Source organism: Bos indicus x Bos taurus, chromosome 12, assembly GCF_003369695.1.
Source record: "Bos indicus x Bos taurus breed Angus x Brahman F1 hybrid chromosome 12, Bos_hybrid_MaternalHap_v2.0, whole genome shotgun sequence".
Classification (NCBI taxonomy): domain Eukaryota; kingdom Metazoa; phylum Chordata; class Mammalia; order Artiodactyla; family Bovidae; genus Bos; species Bos indicus x Bos taurus.
Genome location: NC_040087.1, coordinates 85,990,523 through 86,009,697, shown reverse-complemented (window position 1 = coordinate 86,009,697; position 19,175 = coordinate 85,990,523). Strand labels below are relative to the sequence as shown.

The window sequence follows — 19,175 nt, the reverse complement described above, 5'->3', positions numbered from 1 at the left end:
CCAGGCTCACATTCTTTTCGAGCCACAAACACGTTTGCGACTGCAGCACGCGCAGCCCAACGCAGGCTGAATGAGCAGATTTCAGATCACGGCTCCACAAACAAACCTGCGGTCGCCCAGAAAGCCCATCACCAGTCTGCCATCCTGGCCACCTTCCCAGGCAGAATAAAATCGGGCTGACCGGCCAAGGAGCCTGTCAGTTGCCAGATCAGAGCCATCATTCCACTGTCCTGTTACCTCCGCTTGGAAAAAGAGATGCAGCCCGCCACCCAGAAACCAGGAGCGTCTCCCGAGACTCAGCACATGATGTCAAGCTCAAGAACGGGCTTGGGGCCGGCGGCTCCTCCTACCAGTGCGCTTGGAAACCGCATTCAATCTCTGCACCATTTCCTCCAGGGCCATCTCTTCATGTCTCAGCCAGAACCTCATTCTCCGCAGCGCAGAACGGTCCTGCAGCCCGGGCTTCCTCTGCACCAGAGGTGCTTCGGGGGAGGGGAGGCGCTGGGGAGGGGGCTGCCGCGCCGCCTGCCCGGGATTGGTCCCGAGCCCCGCCGAGGGGGCGCGTGGGGGGGCTGCTCGGCGGAAGCGGAAGCGGTGCGCGCCCCGCGTCTCTCCGCAGCTACCTGGGCACCCAGCGAGTGCACCCCCGCGCGGCGAGCAAGGCGTTCCACAAGTGCACCCCGGGTGCAGTCACCCGGGGCCCCCGCGCGCACCCGCGGATCCTTCGACCGTTCCGCGCGCGCTCCCTCGCGCCGACCTGGGCCCTCGACCAGTGCACCCCGCGGCCACCTGGGAGCCCCGCGGACCGGCGCACCCCTCCGGGACCTCAGCCCCAGCCCGGCCCACCCCTCCAGCCCCGGGTCTCTGCGCCCTCCCCGGAGCGGAGCGGGGAGCCGCCGAGGCGCGAGTACGGAGCCTGCCCACTGTTACCTCCGGCGGCCCCCGGGCAGGTGCAGAGGCCGCAGCAGCCGGGCGCGCCCTCCCCGCGCCGTCGCATGCCGCCCGCGCCGCCCCCCGCGAGCGGGTCGGTGGGTTCGCGGTGGTCCGGTGGCCGGCGCCTGCCCAAGGACGCGAGGCGTAGGAGGGAAGCGCGCGCCCAGGCTCCAGCCCCGCGATCTCGCCATGCTTGGCACGAAGCCACCCAGGGCATTCTACACCCCGGCGCCCTGCAGAAGCCAGTCATGCGTGTCCCCGGGCCCAGCGCCATTTCCCAGGGAGGCGCGAACCCTGTATGCGCCCGGACCCTGACGGGTGTCTTCCCACGGAGGGGCTGACCTTACAGATGGAGTGTTTGAGGAGCAGGTGCCTGGTTCCTTAAGTGGTTTGGGAAATTCAAGTGGGCAGCTCATGTCAACACAGGGTGTGCCCACATCCCAGTTGGGGGTGGTTTGGGGAGGAAGGTGGCAAGCCCCCAAGGGCTTGTTGACCCCCGATGTCCAGCTGCACTATCAGCCCCCCTCTGTGCTTCGATGGCTGACCACTGTTCCCTTCATCTAAGGTTCCCACTCGGTCTCTCTCAGCTTCCTTCCTCTCTGTGTCCTGGAGCACCTTGCTCTGGGGCATTTCAGGGACCAAGCAGCCAACACCTCGGCTTCACGGCTGAGTCTGCTGGCCTCCGTGCCGGGGTGTTTGCTCCAATGGTCTGGATGTCATTTTGAGGGTATTCTGTAGCCGAGGTGAATGTGGAGACCAGCCGGTCACCCTCTCTGTTGCAGGTGGGCCTCGTTCAATCAGTTGAAGAGGAAAAGACTGATGTCCTCGAGGCAGAGGGAATTCTGCCTCCAGAAGGGCCAGATTCAGCTCTTCCCGGTTCCCACCCTGTGGCTGCGCTGGACACCTCAGACTTACGGCCTCCACGATCCCCTGACCGTCTCTCCCTCCCTCCTTCCCCCTCTCACTGAGTCTGTATCAAACTTTTACTCTTTCTTTATATTATAGCACACTTGGGGCTATCTTGCTACAAAAGTCATTTACTATTGACTGAAGTGCAGCAGTCGTAACAATCCCATCAGACACTATGTAGCACTTCTGTGTTCCAGGGACCCTCCTAAGTAGCTCCTTCCTGGTGTGAACTGATTTAATCTTCAGAAGGATCTAGGAGGCAGGCGCTGTTTCTACCCTGTTTAATAGAACACTGCACAGAGAGATCCAGTAACTGCCCCAGGGCACACAGAGGTGCTGGAGGCAGGGTTCAAACTCACAGGCGCACAAACAGAAATCTAAAAAGCAGGCTTTGCTTCAGGGAAGCACTGCCACGGACCAGTTGGCATGTCATCCCCCAAGTCTCTTACAGTTCAATAGAGGACAGTTAGGGAACGGCCCAGACACGACCCCGCAGAGAGAGGCTTCGCCTGAGTGTCCCAAGGGTGCGGTTCATCTGCACCACTGCCGGGCCTCCCAGAGAGCAGAGGCGGCATGGCGCCCAGGTGGCGAGGCAGAATGCAAGATGATCCCTGGCTACCAAACACATCCTCTTAGCAACCGTCCCGGAAAGTCAGCCTGAAAGGGAGGCGAGAAACAGGAGAGCTGAAGGGTGCGTGTTGGGTCCGAGGTGGGGGCTCTGGGGCAGGCGGAGACACCCGCCAGGCCGGGGTGCAGCTGCGTCCTGCACTAGAGGCTCCCGCGTGGGGCCAGGGCAGCAGGGGAAAGCAGACACTCTGAAGGAACTCGCGGCCATGGACAGGCAGCTTCACCTGTGACCGCAGCTGTGAGCCCGGGCATGGAGCCGGCGTCCGTCTGAGGAGGGCATCCCAGGGATCTCAGGACACACCCGCCTCTCCTGGGCATCTCCCCCCGGGTCCTGCTGAGCAGGCCGTGGTTGGGGGGGGGGTCCCTGCCCCCCAGGGGCCCCTGGGATAAACCCCTGGCAGCTGCCTTTCCTCTACCTCAGGCCCAAAGATGCAGACAGAACATTCAGAAGACGAAAGGCAGAATTCACCTGGCCGCAGGGATAGAGGGCAGCTGTGGGGCGGCCAGGACAGAGCGTGAGGACCGCTGGGTGGTGCTCAACGCTGCGGACCTCAGGGACCAGACCAGGGGAGGCGCCACCTCACAGCTGCCAGAACAACCTCAGCAGACAAGTGCTGTGGGAGGCAGAAAAAGGAGCCCCCGTGCACTGTTGCTGGGAGTGTAAATCCACGCAGCCACTATGGAAATACCGAGGCGATGCCTCAGAAGACTGAGGACTGCCCTATGATCCGGGAATTCCACTTCTGGGCATTTGCCGAAAAAAAAAAAAAAAAAAGGCAAGAACATTAATTCAGAAAAATAAAAGTGCCCTATGGCACCCGCTGCACTGTTTCCAATAGCCAAGGTACGGGAGAAGCCTGCGTGTCCGGCGATGGATGAATGGGCAGATAGGGTGTGCTGCGCACACAGCGGAAGAGTGCTCAGCCGTAACAAAGAGTGGAGTGCGGACGGTAGTCCCGTGCAGGGACCCTGGGGGGTGGCGCTTAAGTGCCGGGCTCCAGCGCGCAGCATGGGGGCAACGTGCAGCAACACAGCCCCGTGAGGTTCAACTTCGTTACGAGGTGGGTGGTAAAGTTCTCCCCACAGAAAGGAAACGGTGACTTGCTCACCGCGGTGCCCACGGACACACAGGTGTCACGTTGTCACCTAAACTCACAGGATGCGGAAGCCAGTTAATTCCGCCTTGTACCTCTGGGGGGGGGGGCGTGCTTATGAGAGAGGCCAGAAGGGCTTCCACACAAAAAGGGTGGGGGCTCCCTGGCCGAGCCGCGGTGCAGAGGCTCCAGGGGAGGCAGCCACCGTCGAATTGGCTTCAAGTGGTGTCACACGGGTCCCCACGAGACAGCCCAGCAGGTCACCCACAGGAACGCATGTGTGTCCCATCCCTGCCCGCGCCCTGCCCCAGGGAGATGCCAGAGAAGAGCACCCCGTCCACCCCGAGACGGCGGGGGGCAGGTGCAGGGGGGTGGAGACGGACGTTTCAGATCAGGACGGAGCCCTGGAGACGGGACTGAGGCTGATCTAACGGCAAACGCAGGCAAGTGCTGGACTCAGCAGAATGTCCCCAGGAGGACCCCCTCTGCAGGGACCGAAGGCACTGGCCCCGGTCCTCAGGCCCGCGGGATCCCGGCCCAGTTTGGCCTGCAGACCACACCTTGTCTCACAAGGCCCAGGTTAGGCGTCACCTCCGCGGGCCAGGGGCCTATGTCTCCAGCTTTGCTTTTTGGGGCCGAGACAGGCCCCACATTCCTGAGGGCGGCAGGGGACCCAGCGGGTGTGGGTTCTAACAGGGAATGCAAAACTCAGGGTGCTTCCCCACTGGTAATCATCCCCTCTGCAATTTACAGGGTCTTCTAAGGGCAGTTTCACAAGAGCTTCTGGTCCGAGCAATGCTCCTGGGCTGGGAGTGGGCAGGTGGGGACGCCCCCCCAGGAAGGGGTACACCCCGACTCAGCCCTGCTCTGTGGGGCTGCAGGCGCCCCATGCAGGACAGGATCTGGGGGACTCCCAGCGCTTCCCCCTCCTGCTCACAGGGACCCGGAGCATCAGCCTCCTCGGGTTCTGCATTTATTCTAAGGGTGTCAGCAGACTGTCGTCCAGCCCAGCTGCCTCCCTGCAGGCTCCTTCACTGGGTCCCCAGGGCATCAGGCCCGCACGTCTCCTGGGGCCCAACCAGCCTCCAGGTCAGAGAGGCTCTGCCCGTTCAGGTGCAAAGCGGTCAGTACATCTCCCACGTGCCCCAGGCAGCTTGGAGGCTACAGGATGCAGGGCCCAGGGCTCGGAGACCACAGAGACTTAGCTCCCGCTGTCCTGGAGGCCAGACGTCCAGGACCAAGGGGCCGGCATGGCAGGGTCTGGAGAGGAGCCCCCAGGACCCCTCGCTGCAGCCTCACATGGGAGGCGGGGTCAGGGACGCTCTGGGGCCCTTCTCCAGGGCGCTGATCTCATTCTCGGGGCTCCACCCTCATGACCCCAGAGGCCCCACCTCCTAAACACCACCACCACGATTTCAACGTATGAACTTTGGGGGACACAAGCAGTCTGACCCCAGCACACTCCCCTTGGCCCCGGAGTCCTTGTCCTCCTCACGTGCACCCTCCCCCGCAGCCCCCCGGCCCCTGCGGGCCTGAGTAGTAAACCTCACACAGTGGGTCTCGCAGCCTTTGTCGCAGGCTGCCTGCTTGCGTCACTCAGCCTAACATCCTCCAAGTCCGTCCACGCTGTGACAAAAGACAGGATCTCCTATTTTTAAGGGTGGGTGTCTTAGGCAGGCATTGCCCGGGGACGTGGGGACGTGTGTGTCCCAGGTATCCCCTCTGCAAGGCAGGAGTGGCCTTGGCCACCTTCCTGCCCCAGACGCAGGGGCTGGAGCAGAGGGTGGGAGACCCAGGGCCAAAGGCCAGAAGGACCCGGGGGCGGGGGGAGCAGGGGGGGCATCTCCTTCTGTCCCTGAGCTGTGTCGATGAGCCCTGTCTGAGGTCGAGGTGGTGAACTCTGAGCCCCCCACCAGTGCTCTGGGCCCTGACAACCTCACCAGGTGATAAGACAAACGTGGGAAAAGCTCCAGGGTGGAAGCAGCTCATGATTTCCCATCCACCGAGCAAGGCCAGGCGGGCGGCCGAAGGAGACTCAAACGGCCCCGTCGGGAGGGCATTGGGCACGGCACAGTCCCCCGGGTGGGCGGGCAGCCCCCTCCCCAGCCCTGCCACGCCTGCTCCCCGTCCAGGGCGCAGCCCCACTTCCGCCCCTTCTCTGCCACTGAACCTTGTGTCTCTGCAGAGGTGAGTCCTTGAGACGAGCTCACAGCCCCCATCTTAGGCTCCCACGGCCCCCCGGACCATCTGCGGCTCCATGCGTGTCTGCTGGTGTCCACCTTCACCTGCTGGACCCGGAGGAGACGGACACCAAGGCCACACCCCCTGAGAACGGGTGTCTGGTGGCCAGCCCTTCACCACAGAGGTCACGGCTGGAAGCATCCCTTCCACCAAGACCACGTGGAGGAAGTACAGACGCCGAGACAGGGCCCTGGCCAGGCGGCGCAACCCCCGCCCCCTAGCAGGGAGCAGGGCCCCAAGAGGGGTCACCCTAGCACCCACCCGCATGCCCAGGGCACCAACTGCCCAAACGGGGGCACCTGCTCCCCAGGCGGCCACGGCAGCCACCTGCCTCCTGAGCTGCCCGCACCCTGCGGTGGAGCTGAGATCTGCGAGAGGAAGCCGCTCACAATAGGGTCACGGGGGCAGTGATAAGGCAGACTTCTGGGCCGGGCTGACGCGCCCGGTGCTGTTCATACCCCTGCCCCAGGGACTCTGGACCAAAACAGTAAACCCGGGAGAACAAGCCAACCTGTGATCAGGAAGCTGCTTTATTACTCTGTTTAGAAGATTAGTAGCAACAGCTTTAACTCTGTATCACACACGTTCAGATTCTCCCCACCCAGCAAGCCACAGAATACCGAAGCCCCAGGCCAGGAGGTGCAGGCCCTGAGGCTCTGCAGGGGCTCGGGGGCCACGACGGGGCCTCGGTGCTCCCCTAGATGTGGCCACATGGTCAGCAGAAAAGATGCAGGATGCAGGGAGCGGGCTACTCGCTGAGGCTACAGGGAACAACCGGGAGGCTGGCTGAGTGCACACAGCGACACCGCGGTGCCCGCGGGGCAGTGGGAGAGGGGAGGGGCAGTGGGGGAGGAGAGGGGGAGTGGGGGAGGGGAGGGGCAGTGGGGGAGGAGAGGGGGAGTGGGGGAGGGTGGGGACAGTGGGGGAGGAGAGGGGGAGTGGGGGAGGGTGGGGCAGTGGGGGAGGGTGGGGACAGTGGGGGAGGGTGGGGACGGTGGGGGAGGGGGATGGTGGGGGAGGGGAGGGACAGTGCGGGAGGGTGGGGACAGTGGGGGAGGGGAGGGGATTGTGGGAGGGGGGACAGTGGGGGAGGGGGGACAGTGGAGGTGGGTGGGGACAGTGGGGAGGGGGGACAGTGGGGGAGGGTGGGGACAGTGGGGGAGGGGAGGGGATTGTGGGAGGGGGGAGGGGGGAGGGGAGGGGCAGTGGGCACTGTAGCTCTCGCACAGCCCATGGGGTCCCTCACAGCAGGAAGCAATTACCTTGGAACTGTGCTGGTGATTTGCCAACGCTGAATGTTTAAACACAGCTGATTTAATTTCAGAAATGTCAGTTTTTCAAGGCTTAACTTAGAGGCAGTATTTTCCAAGGTTCGACAAACAGCAAGGTCACTGAAATTGAGTTAATCTACCTTGACATCTATTTACACGTGTGGATCTGAACCTATAACTCCATAGCAAATATTTAATTGAAGCCAGTCAATGTCACAGCCATCTAAAAGGAAAGCTCTTCCCCCCAACCCCCCTTCCCACCTCAAGTAAGATTCTGCGTCGGGCACGGCGCTCGTGGACATGTGGACTTGCCGGCAGTGAGGGGCTGGGCTGTGGGTTATCACCCTCCTTCTTGGAAGCCGACTGCAGATTCACGTGCAGCCGTAAGACGCACCCGAAGAGACCATTCCCCCAGTGGTTACAACCTGTGGAGCTGCAGCACAGCGTCACCCAGGGCTCCCATCCCACACCACCCGCCTCCCACCCCGTCCTGAGCCCTGGCGACCACTGCTGCCCTCCATTTCCACAGCGTCAAGAACGTTCCCAAGTGGATTCAGCTCGTAACCCAGTGGGACGAGCTCGTTTCACTCAGCCCGGCTCTCCGGAGCTCCATCGGGTGGCCCGGTGCCCCTGTCCTGCCCCTGTTCTCGCTGAGTGCCTGGCGCTCCACGGCGTGGAGGGACACAGCGTTTTCCAGCTGTTCACCCGCTGAAGGGCATTAGTGTGGGGCTACTGTGAACAGAGCGAATACAAACTCGCGTGTGCATGAGCCCGTGTGAACGCTTTCCTTCCTCTGGGATGAGTGCCCAGGAGTGCCACTTGCTGGACTGGGTGACAGCTGTGTGTGGTGGTGTCTTCCTGGCGGGCAGTTTCCAGATGGCTGTGCCCCTGAACATTCATCGCCACCAGCACAGAGACCGACTCCTGCACCCCAGCTTCCAGAGCCGTCAGTGCTCTTCACGGCAGCCCGTGCGACGGCGTGCGGGGGCGCCTCAGAGGCTGTGCTTCCCCGACCCCCTTTCATCTGCCATCAGCACCTCTTCACTTCTGCTTTCCACTTTCTGCCAGGGTTGTTTGCTTTTCTACTGGTGTGCTTTGAGGCTTTGTGGTCACGAATATTTTCTCCTGTCTGTAGCTCATCTTAGCAGGGCCTTTGGAGAGCATACATGTTTCATTTTGATAAAGTCTAATTTACCATTTCTCCTTTTATCCTGTTTTTGGCATCAAGTCTGTGTACTCTTTGTCTATTCCCAGGTCCTGAATATCATTCTACCCTGTTGTTTCTGAACTTCTACAGTTTAAGTCCGCGGCCCACGTTGACTCGATCTTTGTATGACATGTGAAACCGAAAGGCACGGTCTTTTGTTTGTTTGGTTTTCCCTCTGATGTCTGACCACTCCAGGCCACTTGCTAAAAGGCTGTCTTTCCTCCACTGAGCAGGCTGTCCACCCTCGTTAGGAATCAGTGGGCTTGCTGTCTAATTCTCTCTTCTCCACTGTCTTCCGTCCTTCAACCGACTCCTCCCGTCCTGATGACTGTGGCAGAAGAAGCCTTGGTATCACAATAACTTCTCCTACTTTCTTCTTATTCAAAATGTTTTAGGTATTCTAGCTCTGCTGACTGCCCACACAAACTTTACGAGAGTCTTGTCTATATCTATAAATTTTTTTTTGTTGAGATTTTGATAGGAATTCTGCCCATTGGTTTGGAGAGAACTGACATCTTTACTATATTAAGGTGTCCGATCCTCAAACAAAATGCGTCTCTCCGTTTATTTAAATCTTTGAGTTCCCTCGTCAGCATTTTCTAGTTTTCAAGCTCTGTTCGTGGTTTTTGGAGCTGCACCCAAGCATTTCATTTTGGGAGCATGTGAACGGCACTGTATTTTTAACTTTGCTGTCTGTGTTCACTGCTGTCCAGAGAAATACAATAGATTTTCCAGTGTTCATCGTGCATCCTGCAGCCTTGCTAACCTCACTATTAGCTCTAGGAGTGTTTCTGTAGAGTCCTCGGGATTGTGCAGTTAGATAATCGCGTCGTCTGTCAATACGGACTGTTTAATTTTTCCTTGCCAATCTCCTTCCTTTTATTTCCTCTTCCTGACTCACCGCACCAGCTGAATTCCAACCCGCTGCTGAGCACACGGCTCCCGACCGCGTGGGGAAGAGCACGACTCTGAGCACGCCGACGCGGCAGCCGCAGGAGTTCTCGTGAACGTTTACTGACAACTTACGGAGGCTCTTCTGTGTTCCAGTTTTTCTAAAAGGGTACTGAATGTTGTCAAATACTTTTTCTACATCGATTGAAATGACATGTGATTTTTTTCAGTTCATTAAAGGGTGGATTACATTGGTTAATTTTCAAATATTGATTCAGCCTTGCATTCCTGGATTAAACCCAACTTGGCCATGGTGAATAACCCTTCCTATTCGTCGGTTAGCTCTGTTTGCTAATATTTCGTTATGGATTCTTGTACATTCATGAGGGATGTTGGTCCACAGTTTTCTCTTGTTTTTGTCTAGTTTGGGCGTCAATAAAACACTTGTCTCATAAGATGACCAGGAAGAGAGTGTGAAGAGCTGGCGTTCTTTAATGCCTGGTAGAGTTCCTGAGTGAAACCATCTTGATATTCTTTTTTGAGAGTTTTAAAATTATGAATTCAATGGATGTAATAGCTTCAGACTATTCAAATTACCCTGTTTCCTATAGAATGAGTTGTGGTAGTCTGTGCTTTTTAAGACATTTTTCTTTGTCTCTAGTTTTCAGACATCTGACTATATGTCTTGGTGTGGTTTGGGGGAAGTTTATTCTAACTGGGGTTCTATCACCTTCTTAAACGTTTGGGTCTGCGCCTTCGGCAGTCTCCTGCCTTTATTTGAGTATTTTCGGCCTGCCCCCTTCTCTCCTGCAACTCCAAGGACGAGAAGGTCAGGTCACAGAGAGCCGCTCGGGTCCCCAGGCTCCGGGCTGTCCCTTCAGCCTCCTTCCTCTGTGGTGTTCAGGGGGTGGTTTCTGTCATTTTATCTTCAGATTCACAGATTCTCCCTGCTGTCCTCTCCCTTCCATTGTCGAGTCCATCGACTGGGATTTTTTCTTTCATTGCTGTATTTTCATTTCTGAAATTTCCATTTTCTTCCATCTTCTATTTCTTTGCTGAGATTTCTCAGTTTTCCCTTTTCCAGCGAAGCATCCTGTGCCAGTGGCTTCGACCTGTCTGTTGGATAGTCCTGCCGCCTCTCACATCTATGTTGACATCTCTTGCCTTTTCTCTTTCAGTTTGAGATTTTCCTGCTTCCTGACATGACAATCGGTTATTGAAGGAAATGTGGGCCTTTGGTGTACGTTATGAAATTCCTGAGTTTTAAAAAAAATCTGTTGTCGTGGCTGACTTCCTCTGGGTGCTCCAACAGGGCGGGGGAGGGCAGCCTCTTGTCACTGCTGTGGGTGGGGGGTCCTTGTCCCTGCTGAGGCGGCCGTCCGGGCTCCCCACTGGGCCTCCTCTGGTACCTCCCTGCTGGGGGCTTGGGGCTCTGCTCCCCACGTTCCACTGTCCCAGTGGGGGACGTGGCCTTGTCCCAGGGTGGCGGTGAAGTCCTGGGCCCACTAGGCCTCCTCTGAGTCCCAGGACGGGGCCGCGTCCAGGCTCCCACGAGGTTTCCCCATGAGGTCTGCACCCACCTCGTGTCGGCCTTGGGACTGGACCCACCACTCATGGGTGCAGGGGGCCTTGTGCAGCCCACCACGGCGCAGGCGGGAGGCTGGGGTCCTCCACTCCCAGGGCCTGGCGGGCAGAGGGCGGTGTCCCCACGGGGTCTGGCGGGGCAGAGCAGGGCTGTCCAGAGGCTCAGCCCTTACTCCCCAGGTCCTCGGGGGGAGACGGCAGGTCTGGTGGGGAGTTTCCAGCTGCAGGCCCCCCAGCGCCAGCCTGGACCACTGTGTCCTTCCCAGGCTGGTCTCCTCCGTCTCAGAGCCTCTCACCTCTCTCACGGGTACGATTCAGGGGTCTGTCCTTAGGGTGGGACCAGGGAGAGGTCCGCCTGGCCTGTCTCCCCATAGTGGTCTTTTGTGGGTTAAGTTTTAAAGTGACCTCAGAGCACAGGCATCTCTTCTGACCCAACAGCCCTGAACACACACCTCCTCCGGCCCTGGGTGAGTTCATTCAGAAAAACTCCAGACAGCAAAGGGGGCTGCCTCTCAGTTCCCACATAAGAGGGGCCCTGCCCTGAGTGGGGCTGACCTTGACCAGGGCCCTGACCTCGCTGACCTTAAGGAAGCCTCCGGCCCACGTCACAGCAAAGTCCCAGGAGCTGGGACAGACACGGCTCTCTTCCTCTGAGCGGCTGGAATAAAGCTGTGACCTGCCTCTCTCGTCTGTTTCCGGGCCTTTTTCACAATGTTCCATTTGTTTCAGCAGAACACATGCACTCGCACAGATTTAGAGTCTACCGATTCGTCTGCTGGCAGGGTATCTGGCTAGTAATCAGGCTTCTGCGGGTCACAGCTGTGTCTATTTTACTCACTTGGAGAGTAAAGCTCCTGTCATTTTTATTGGAAGAAGAAGAAAAATGATTTTAGGGACATCTGTTGGAGGACGTTGGCTGGCTTTCATTAGAGACAGTTCACTGGGGAGCAAAATGTGCCTGCTTCCTTCTTGACACTTCAGATGAAAAGGTGATGAAATTGTGGCATCAGTCATGAGAACCTCAGGAATCTCAACAAACACAGATGGCACGGTATTAACATTTCGAGGAGAAGCCCCCTCAGACCATGATGCCAGGACCAGAGAAGGTAGCCCCCAGGTGAGCTCAGGTACTCTGCAGGGAACAACTGCAGGTGCCCACCTGGCTGGACCCACCTGGAGCCGCCGGAGGGGTCCTGGGTTTGAAGAATTAAAAACATGGCAGATAGCCGTGTCAGTGAGCCACGGTCCTGCCAACGCACACGCCTGGGCCTCGTCTTTGTAAGTCTAAGAAGAAGGTTGGCACCAACCCAGTTACATCTTTTAGCCACCGCATGTACTGTGTGGATAAACCTGCCAGACGTTTTCCATCACAGCCCGCGTGCAGGATGAGCCAGCATCACGCCTGCCGACGACCTGCCCACGCAGCTGTCTCCGTGGGCTCCTGCTCACACAGCGCGGCCCCAGCCGAGACGACAGTGCAGGATGCGAGGCTGCGGTTCCCGCCTGCAGACGCATCGCCACAGCTTCTAACACACCTCGAAAGAAGAGACCCTAAAAACAGAGGGCAGAATCACTGCCTCCCACGAGAAGCACTTAGAAGGAAGACTTCAACCTTCAGAGCAGTGTGAGGTTTACAGGAGAGAGGGTACCGGCAGAGCATCCCCACTGCCCCCCCAATGGCATGGTACCCGTGCTGTGATGGACGGACCAGTCACATCGCTGTGTTACTGTTAACTAGACCTTCAGTTTTTGCCACAGCTCACTCTCCGTGTCGGCAGTTGTTGAGTTTGAACAAACCACGATGTCACGTACCCACCATTACAGAATCGTGGAAGACGGTTTCACTGGCCTGGATTCCTGTGGCCCCCAGGCTGTGATGGATGGACCAGTCACATCGCTGTGTTACTGTTAACTAGACCTTCAGTTTTTGCCACAGCTCACTCTCCGTGTCGGCAGTTGTTGAGTTTGAACAAACCACGATGTCACGCACCCACCATTACAGAATCGTGGAAGACGGTTTCACTGGCCTGGATTCCTGTGGTCCCCCAGGCTGCTGTGATGTCACACCCGTGATGTGGTCCCTCCCGGGGGACACAGAAGGAGGCACAGGGACCCACCCTCACATCCCCCCAGTTCCCTGGCCCTAACCCCACACCCGCGATGCCCACGGGGCCTGCTGCAGCCTGAAAGGAAACACAACCTTAGAAACACACCCGTCAGGAAGGCATAGCTGCCTTCCAGGTTCCCAGACACAAGTTCTGTTCTGAGAAGCTCCCTGGGGGGTGTCATCAGCCCCAGTCACCCAGACCAGGGACCATGCCCACTTGCCCCACAAAGCAGCCCCGGGGCCTCCAGTGTCCTTGGTGGGGTCAGCGACTTAGCGACTAAAAACAGCAGCAGCAACACCTCATTTTATTGTGCTTTGCAGATACTGCATTTTTTACAAATTGAAGGTTTGTGGCAACCCTGGGTAGTTAGAGGATAATTGCCATTTTTTAGCAATAAAGTATTTTTAAAGTATACTTTTTTCATTCAGACATAATGCTATATTACACACTTAACAGACTGCAGTAGAGCATAAACATAGCTTTTACAGATACTGGGAAACCAAAATATTCACGTGATGCCCCTCACTGAGATACTTGCTGTATTGTGGTTGGCCTGGAGCTGAACCCACAATATCTCTGAGGTCTACATGTATGCAAATTATGCCTAAATAAGCTGATATGTGCCAAGCTACATTCACACGCACACTGGCCCCTCCGGGAAGGTGTCCAGCTTGTCACGGGTCCCTTTCTCCTACTTTCCCCGCAGCAACCCAGAAGCTGACGGAGAAACAGAGTGCTGGGCTCACCCAGGAGCCACCCCGAGCGGAAGGGTGCTCTGCGTGCAAGCTCTCCCGCGTGTGAGCTCGCCCGCGTGTGGACTCACTTGGCCACGTGTGCACTCACTCGCCTGCGTGTGAACTCACTAGCCTGTGTGTGGACTCTCCCGCGTGTGAGCTCCCCGCGTGTGGACTCACTCGGCCACGTGTGCACTCACTAGCCTGCGTGTGAACTCACCCGCGTGTGAACTCGCCCGCGTGACTCTCGGGTTGGTGTAGAAGCCCGTGTCTCAAGGCCTCCTGGGACCCTCAGTCCCCTTGAGAAGGAGACTCGACTCCCTGCTCCTCCAAACTGAGCGCTCTGGCGTCCCGGTCACTGACCCCCTGCATCCCGCAGTTTCAGCCCTGAATGGGAGGCCCGGCGGTCCAGCCTCGGCGGCTCAGCTGCGCCACCTGCTGGTCTGAGGGCGGGTGGCAGAGGAGCTGGGGGTCACGTGACCGAGCCGGGGGCACCGTGTGGACACGTCCCTCCCGCACCCTCGGGAGACTCTTGTCGATGAAACTCGGGTCCATGTGTCCGAGCCCAGAAACACCGCAGGGTAGACAATGGGGGGGGGGGAGCGACTGCCCACAGGAGAGTCAGGAGACGTCTGGCTGTCACGACGCAGGTGCTGCTGGGGCGAGGGTGCTGCCCACACCCCAGCAGGCGCTGGGCGGCCCGCGGCGGGGAGGACCCGGCCCCAACCCCCGGCTGCCGAGGCTGCGAAACCCTGGGGACCTGCGGGTCTGTCCCTGCCCCTCCCGCCTGGTCCCGGGGCGCGGCCCTCCAGTGAAGGACGACGCCATGGCAGTCCTCAGAGCAGAAGCTCTGCTCTCTTTCTGCCGTTCAGCGAGGTCCACGGCTGCGCCTGGAAATGCAGGCTCAAAGGTGACGCTTTTCTTGCACGTGCACGAGGGGCCTGGGGCGGCCTCCTCGGCCCCCGACTGGGGCTCCCACCTTCAGCTCCCGGGGCGGCCCAGGGATGCCCGCCCCCTCCAGGAAGGCCCCCCACAACCCCCCGCCCCTCCTTCTGCACTGCTCCCTGGAGTGAGCAAGTCTGTCTGCACAAAAGTGGACGATTCATGCTAAGCAGTGGACACCATGATGACAGAGCTGAGGTCAGGAATAAGGTCAAGTTTCAAAGGGGCTGTTTTTGTTTAAACAAAGGCCCTTTCCTCCGAGACACTGGTTTGGGTTCCGGGATCTGTGGTCACAGACCTGCGGTGGACACAAAGCTCCTGGATTTACAGAAGCAGAGTCACAGCCGTCACCTCCCGGAGATTTTCCAAATAGGCGTTGGGAAGACACTTCACTCCTCCCAAAGACGAGGCTGACCTGCTCGCAGCTTCCCTTCTGTGTTCCCTCCTCCTGACTCCTCTAGAGCCTTTTAAACAGGAGTTTGAAAGAGTTAACTTCAGAGAAACTGTGACCTCGAGCAGTAACCGTTGTCCTGCACGCGGGCTAAGAATTAAATATTTACAGCCTGCATTTTGCAGAAAAACATCTAAGAAATGATCTCCTAGGGCAGCTGAATCACAAACATTTTCTAGCAAAACATTTCAGATTATTTTCAGATTAGGGGAAACCTTTTTATCAATTTTAGGAAAATGACAAAGCGCCCACGAGTTTCCTGCCACCAGAGAGTAAATCACATGTCGTCCTGTTGCTTCCTTCTCTCCCCAAAAACACCTTCTTCCAAACAACCAGCGTTAAATCTCGGCTTTCACCAGAGCCTAACTGCACTACATGAAGATGACCAGCAGGAAAACCACAGGAGTCCTGGGCCGCCTAACAGAGCCCCACGGGCCCAGCGGCTTTAACAACAGGGTCTGTTCTCACGGAGCCGCCAGCCGGAAATCCGAGATCGAGGAGCCAGCAGGCAGCTTGTCTGAGGCCTCGAGAGGGCTGGCCAGCTCTCGTTCAGCTCCAGGGAGACAGGGCACAGGGCAGGGGAGGAGCCCGCTTACGTCACTGTCTTTGTGACCCCCGTTCACAAACCCCGGGGTCCCCTGGCCCTTGGCTAACGGACGCCGTGCTCCCCAAGTGGCTCGAGTCGGCGAGTCCTTTGCGCTCTCACCGACCACACGTTTGCAGCGAGTGAGCGACTGCATTCTTATGAGGCCCCCGCCCCTCAAGCATCTTTGTCATCTGCACCCACTGAGGTCCGCGCCTTGTGCTGTGAAGGTCCCTGGGTTCGACAGACATACAGCATCCCACCTCCACAGCCGTGCAGACCGGCTTCCCTGCCCCGGGGTCCTCTCTGCTCGCTTCCTTTCCGTTCTGAACAGCATCACCACCCGGACAGACCATGGTTTGTCTGTTTATCCGTCACCTGAGGCAGGGTTGCACCAAGTCTGGCAGCTCAGAATAAAGCTGACCTAAGCCCCCGGGTGTGGGTTTTGTGCAGCCATGAGTTTTCGGCACATCCTGGTGAATACGTAGGCTGTGGGTCGTGTGGTGAGTTTCGTGTTGGAAGAAGCGGCTTTGAAGTGGCCTCAGGGTCCTGCACCCCCAGCTCACTCACCCTGACAGGCTCCTGTGGCGACATCCAGCGGAGAGGACGTCAGGAAACTGGGCTCCCGAGGAAAGGCAGGCCCGGCAGGAGGAAGCCAGGCGGGCACAGAGACTGTGTCCCCGCCCCACTGTCCGGGGGACGGTGGACACGTCCCCCGCGGATCCTGACCCGTGGCTGAGGCCCTACCTGCTTCCCGGGCTCCTGGGTGTTGAAGAGTTAAGCCGAGCACGAGCTCTGGCTCGGCACCCGCTGTTTCCTGCAGAGATTTTGCTAATGCGCCTAAGAGCAGGCGCACGCTGACTGACAGGTCCGTGTCCCACTTCCCGGCCTCCGGGCAGGCCTGCAGCCGGCCGGCCGGCCTGCTGATGCACCTCAGCCAGGAAGGCAAGCAGCCCGAGGTCGCGGCCAGCATGGCCCCCAGCGGCCCCTGAGTCCAGGAGCCGGGTGCCTCCGGGTGCCTCCAGGTGCCGGCAGCCAGAGTCGCTGCTGCAAGGCTGCTTAGATGGCGCCCTGGAGCCGGCAGCGGTCAGAGCATGGCGGAGAGCGGGGAGCCCCCGCACACACTGGCCAGGGTCTGCTCAGGCCAGCAACCCCCTTCCTGAAGCCAACTCGCGCCCACCCCCGCCGTGCGGAGGGTCACACCACTGCCAGGCTCTTTCCAACACCCATTGGCTCCCGGTGCCAAGTGCAAGCCCACGAGGCCTGTGAGTCCTCGTCCCACACACGCGTCAGGAAAGGTGTCAGGAAACACCCCACCTGCCTGCTGCAGTAGAGAGAGCGGCTGAAAACGCACTCGGAGCAGAGTCGCTACAGCTTTTTTGTTAGGAAGGGAAAAAAGCCCCAGATTTACTTGAAAAGGTGAAAACCGCTCCTTTACTTTTGGGTCTAGTAACTGCTGGCCTGGTTGGACGGGAGAACCCTTGTCTCCAAGAGGCCCCAGGGATGCGACTGCACCCGGAACTGGCCCCGACTGAGCTGACCAACTGCTGATGACGAGGATCGGGGTCCCCACCACGCAAGTGACGTTCCAGGGGGATCTTCCGTTCACAGCAGAGGCTTCAGACACAGGAGCGGCGGAACAGTACAGAGCCCGTGGCCTCCACGCACGCCCCGCCCCGCGTCTCTCCCCCGACGTGTGATCTCAGGCGAACCCAGACACCCGCGTTTGTCTAAATGCAAGCACGGGACAGCCAGCAGCTCTGGCTGCAACGTGGCTCACAGCTCTGCATTCAGACGCCAACTCTGACTTGAAGCCCGCGGGTTGTTGGCGCTGGGTCGGCTGGGTGTCCGGCTGCTCCCCTGGCCTGCGGGTCCTCCTGGGGACTTCTCTTCTCCACAGAGTCTCCGTGGGTCACAAGCAGCCCCCCGCGGCCTGCAGCATGCCCCTCTCGCACCCCAGGGCCCCATCCCGCTGCTCCTCGAGGCTGTGCTGGGTTTCGGGCCCTCAGGCCCCAGGGCAGCCCCCTCTGGTCTTGCTTCACCACGAGGGTCCTGCTTCCCCATGAGCCCCTCCGCCCCAGCTCCCGCCCACTGACCTGTCAGAGCTCGTAAGCCAGCGCCCGGCACTGCGCCCCTAGCCTGCAGGCGACCCCTCAAAGGCCCAGGCGAGCCCGGCCCTGCCCACACCAGCCCGGGGCTGCCCTCGGTTCAGAGCTGCATGCGCTCAGGACGCCCAGTGGACCCCGCCTGCCCGACACCTCCATCTGCGGACAGAGGGCCCGGCCACCCTCCATGTGGGCTGCAGGGCCCCGCTGTCCCGTCAGCCATGCCCCACGGTTCCTGCTGGGCCCGCAACACGCGTGCCAGTGAGTGCCCGTGACAGTGCGCGTGCCACACGAGACAGGAGAGGTGGCCCCGTCCGCTGACCTCAGATGTGAGTCCTGGAGACCCAGTCCCCCCGCCCGCCTCCCGGCCACAGAGGCAGGTAAGCCAGGTCTCCTGGGCCTGCTGGCTGCACCCCCTTCCCCTTAACCGCCCAACTCTCCAGGGGTCCCGACTGCCTTCCTGTTTCCAACCTCAGAAAACAAAAAAGGTCCCAGCTGCAGGGGGACAGTCAAGAGAGGGGGCGAAAGTCACGACAGAGATTTCAGCCACCGGGAGGCACGGTGTTTCCTACAGGGCACAAAGCTACCTGGCAGGCCTGCTTATTTAAGAAGAGAAGGAACGTGAATGATGAGAGATGCGTGGGTCAGCCAGGCCTTGCTCCCTGAAGGAGCAGAAGTCATGCAGAGACATCACACGGGTTGTCGGCCCTTCGAGGTGTGGAGAAGAGGAATACTGCACCTCAAATCCATTTCACGGGCTACTTAATTTCATAAGCAAACAATTGCATTTCAGAGTTGCACGTGGTGCTGACGAAATGAATGAATGCTACCTCCCAGAGCGTGACTGAAGACGTCGCCAGGCTGAATGTCCAGATCAGATTTCAAAGCAGGCAAAACAGGACCACGAACAGAGACCACAGGGAGACACACGCAGTCACAACTGCCGCCGAAACCTGCAGTTTGTATGCTAGTTTTTCAAGGCAAAACCACAGCTTCTAATATTTTTGGCATGAAAATAGCGTTTTAAAATAAACACTGCAAAACCAAACGGGATGGTCACCTTTCAGAATACACAATTAGGAAAATACATAAAGACTGAAAGTCCTGCTGTGCGATTTCATATATTTCAGGCAAATCTTACTCAGTCAAGTGGTCTCTATGCACATGGAGAGAGAACAAGAGAATGAACAGCAGAGACCCCGAGTCCACGCCGACTCGGGTCAGACAGAGACCCCAGGGAGGCAGCGGGGCCCGAGGGGCGGGAGCTGATGTGAGAGCACAGCCTGTGGGGCCTGCAGGTGGAGGTGTGAGGAGGAGCGGAGGGGGCTCCGGGCGCCCCCGGTGTCGCCAGGTAAGGGGGGCACCCAGAGCCAGGGGCGCCCAAGGGCCCTGAGGGGCTGGCGCAGCTGCAGGGCGGCTGCAGGGCGAGGGGAGTGGGCTCTGCAGCCCCTCTGGACGAGGCTCCTATGAGAATGAAGACCCGGGGGCAAGGGGA

At 58.9% G+C, this 19,175-nt stretch overlaps 1 protein-coding gene and 1 long non-coding RNA gene across 9 annotated transcripts in view; one reads left to right on the top strand and one right to left on the bottom strand.

The window, feature by feature from the left end:
- MCF2L (MCF.2 cell line derived transforming sequence like) overlaps positions 1 to 19,175 on the bottom strand; it is a 92,190-nt gene that overhangs the window by 68,095 nt on the left and 4,920 nt on the right. Inside the window, exon 1 of one of the 8 annotated variants that reach the window (XM_027558003.1) lies at positions 351 to 544. The exons of 5 other annotated variants lie outside the window; for them this stretch is intronic. In XM_027558003.1, the coding sequence (XP_027413804.1) occupies positions 351 to 429 (79 nt within the window). In that variant the 5' untranslated portion in view covers positions 430 to 544. Of the gene's footprint in view, positions 1 to 106; positions 209 to 350; positions 545 to 19,175 lie in introns of those variants that run through there. 2 more of the 8 variants (XM_027558010.1, XM_027558006.1) reach the window with 2 other exon arrangements.
- Positions 394 to 1,952, top strand: LOC113902584. The gene is made up of 2 exons (XR_003513870.1): positions 394 to 479; positions 1,716 to 1,952. It is a non-coding gene; the product is annotated as an uncharacterized LOC113902584 (long non-coding RNA).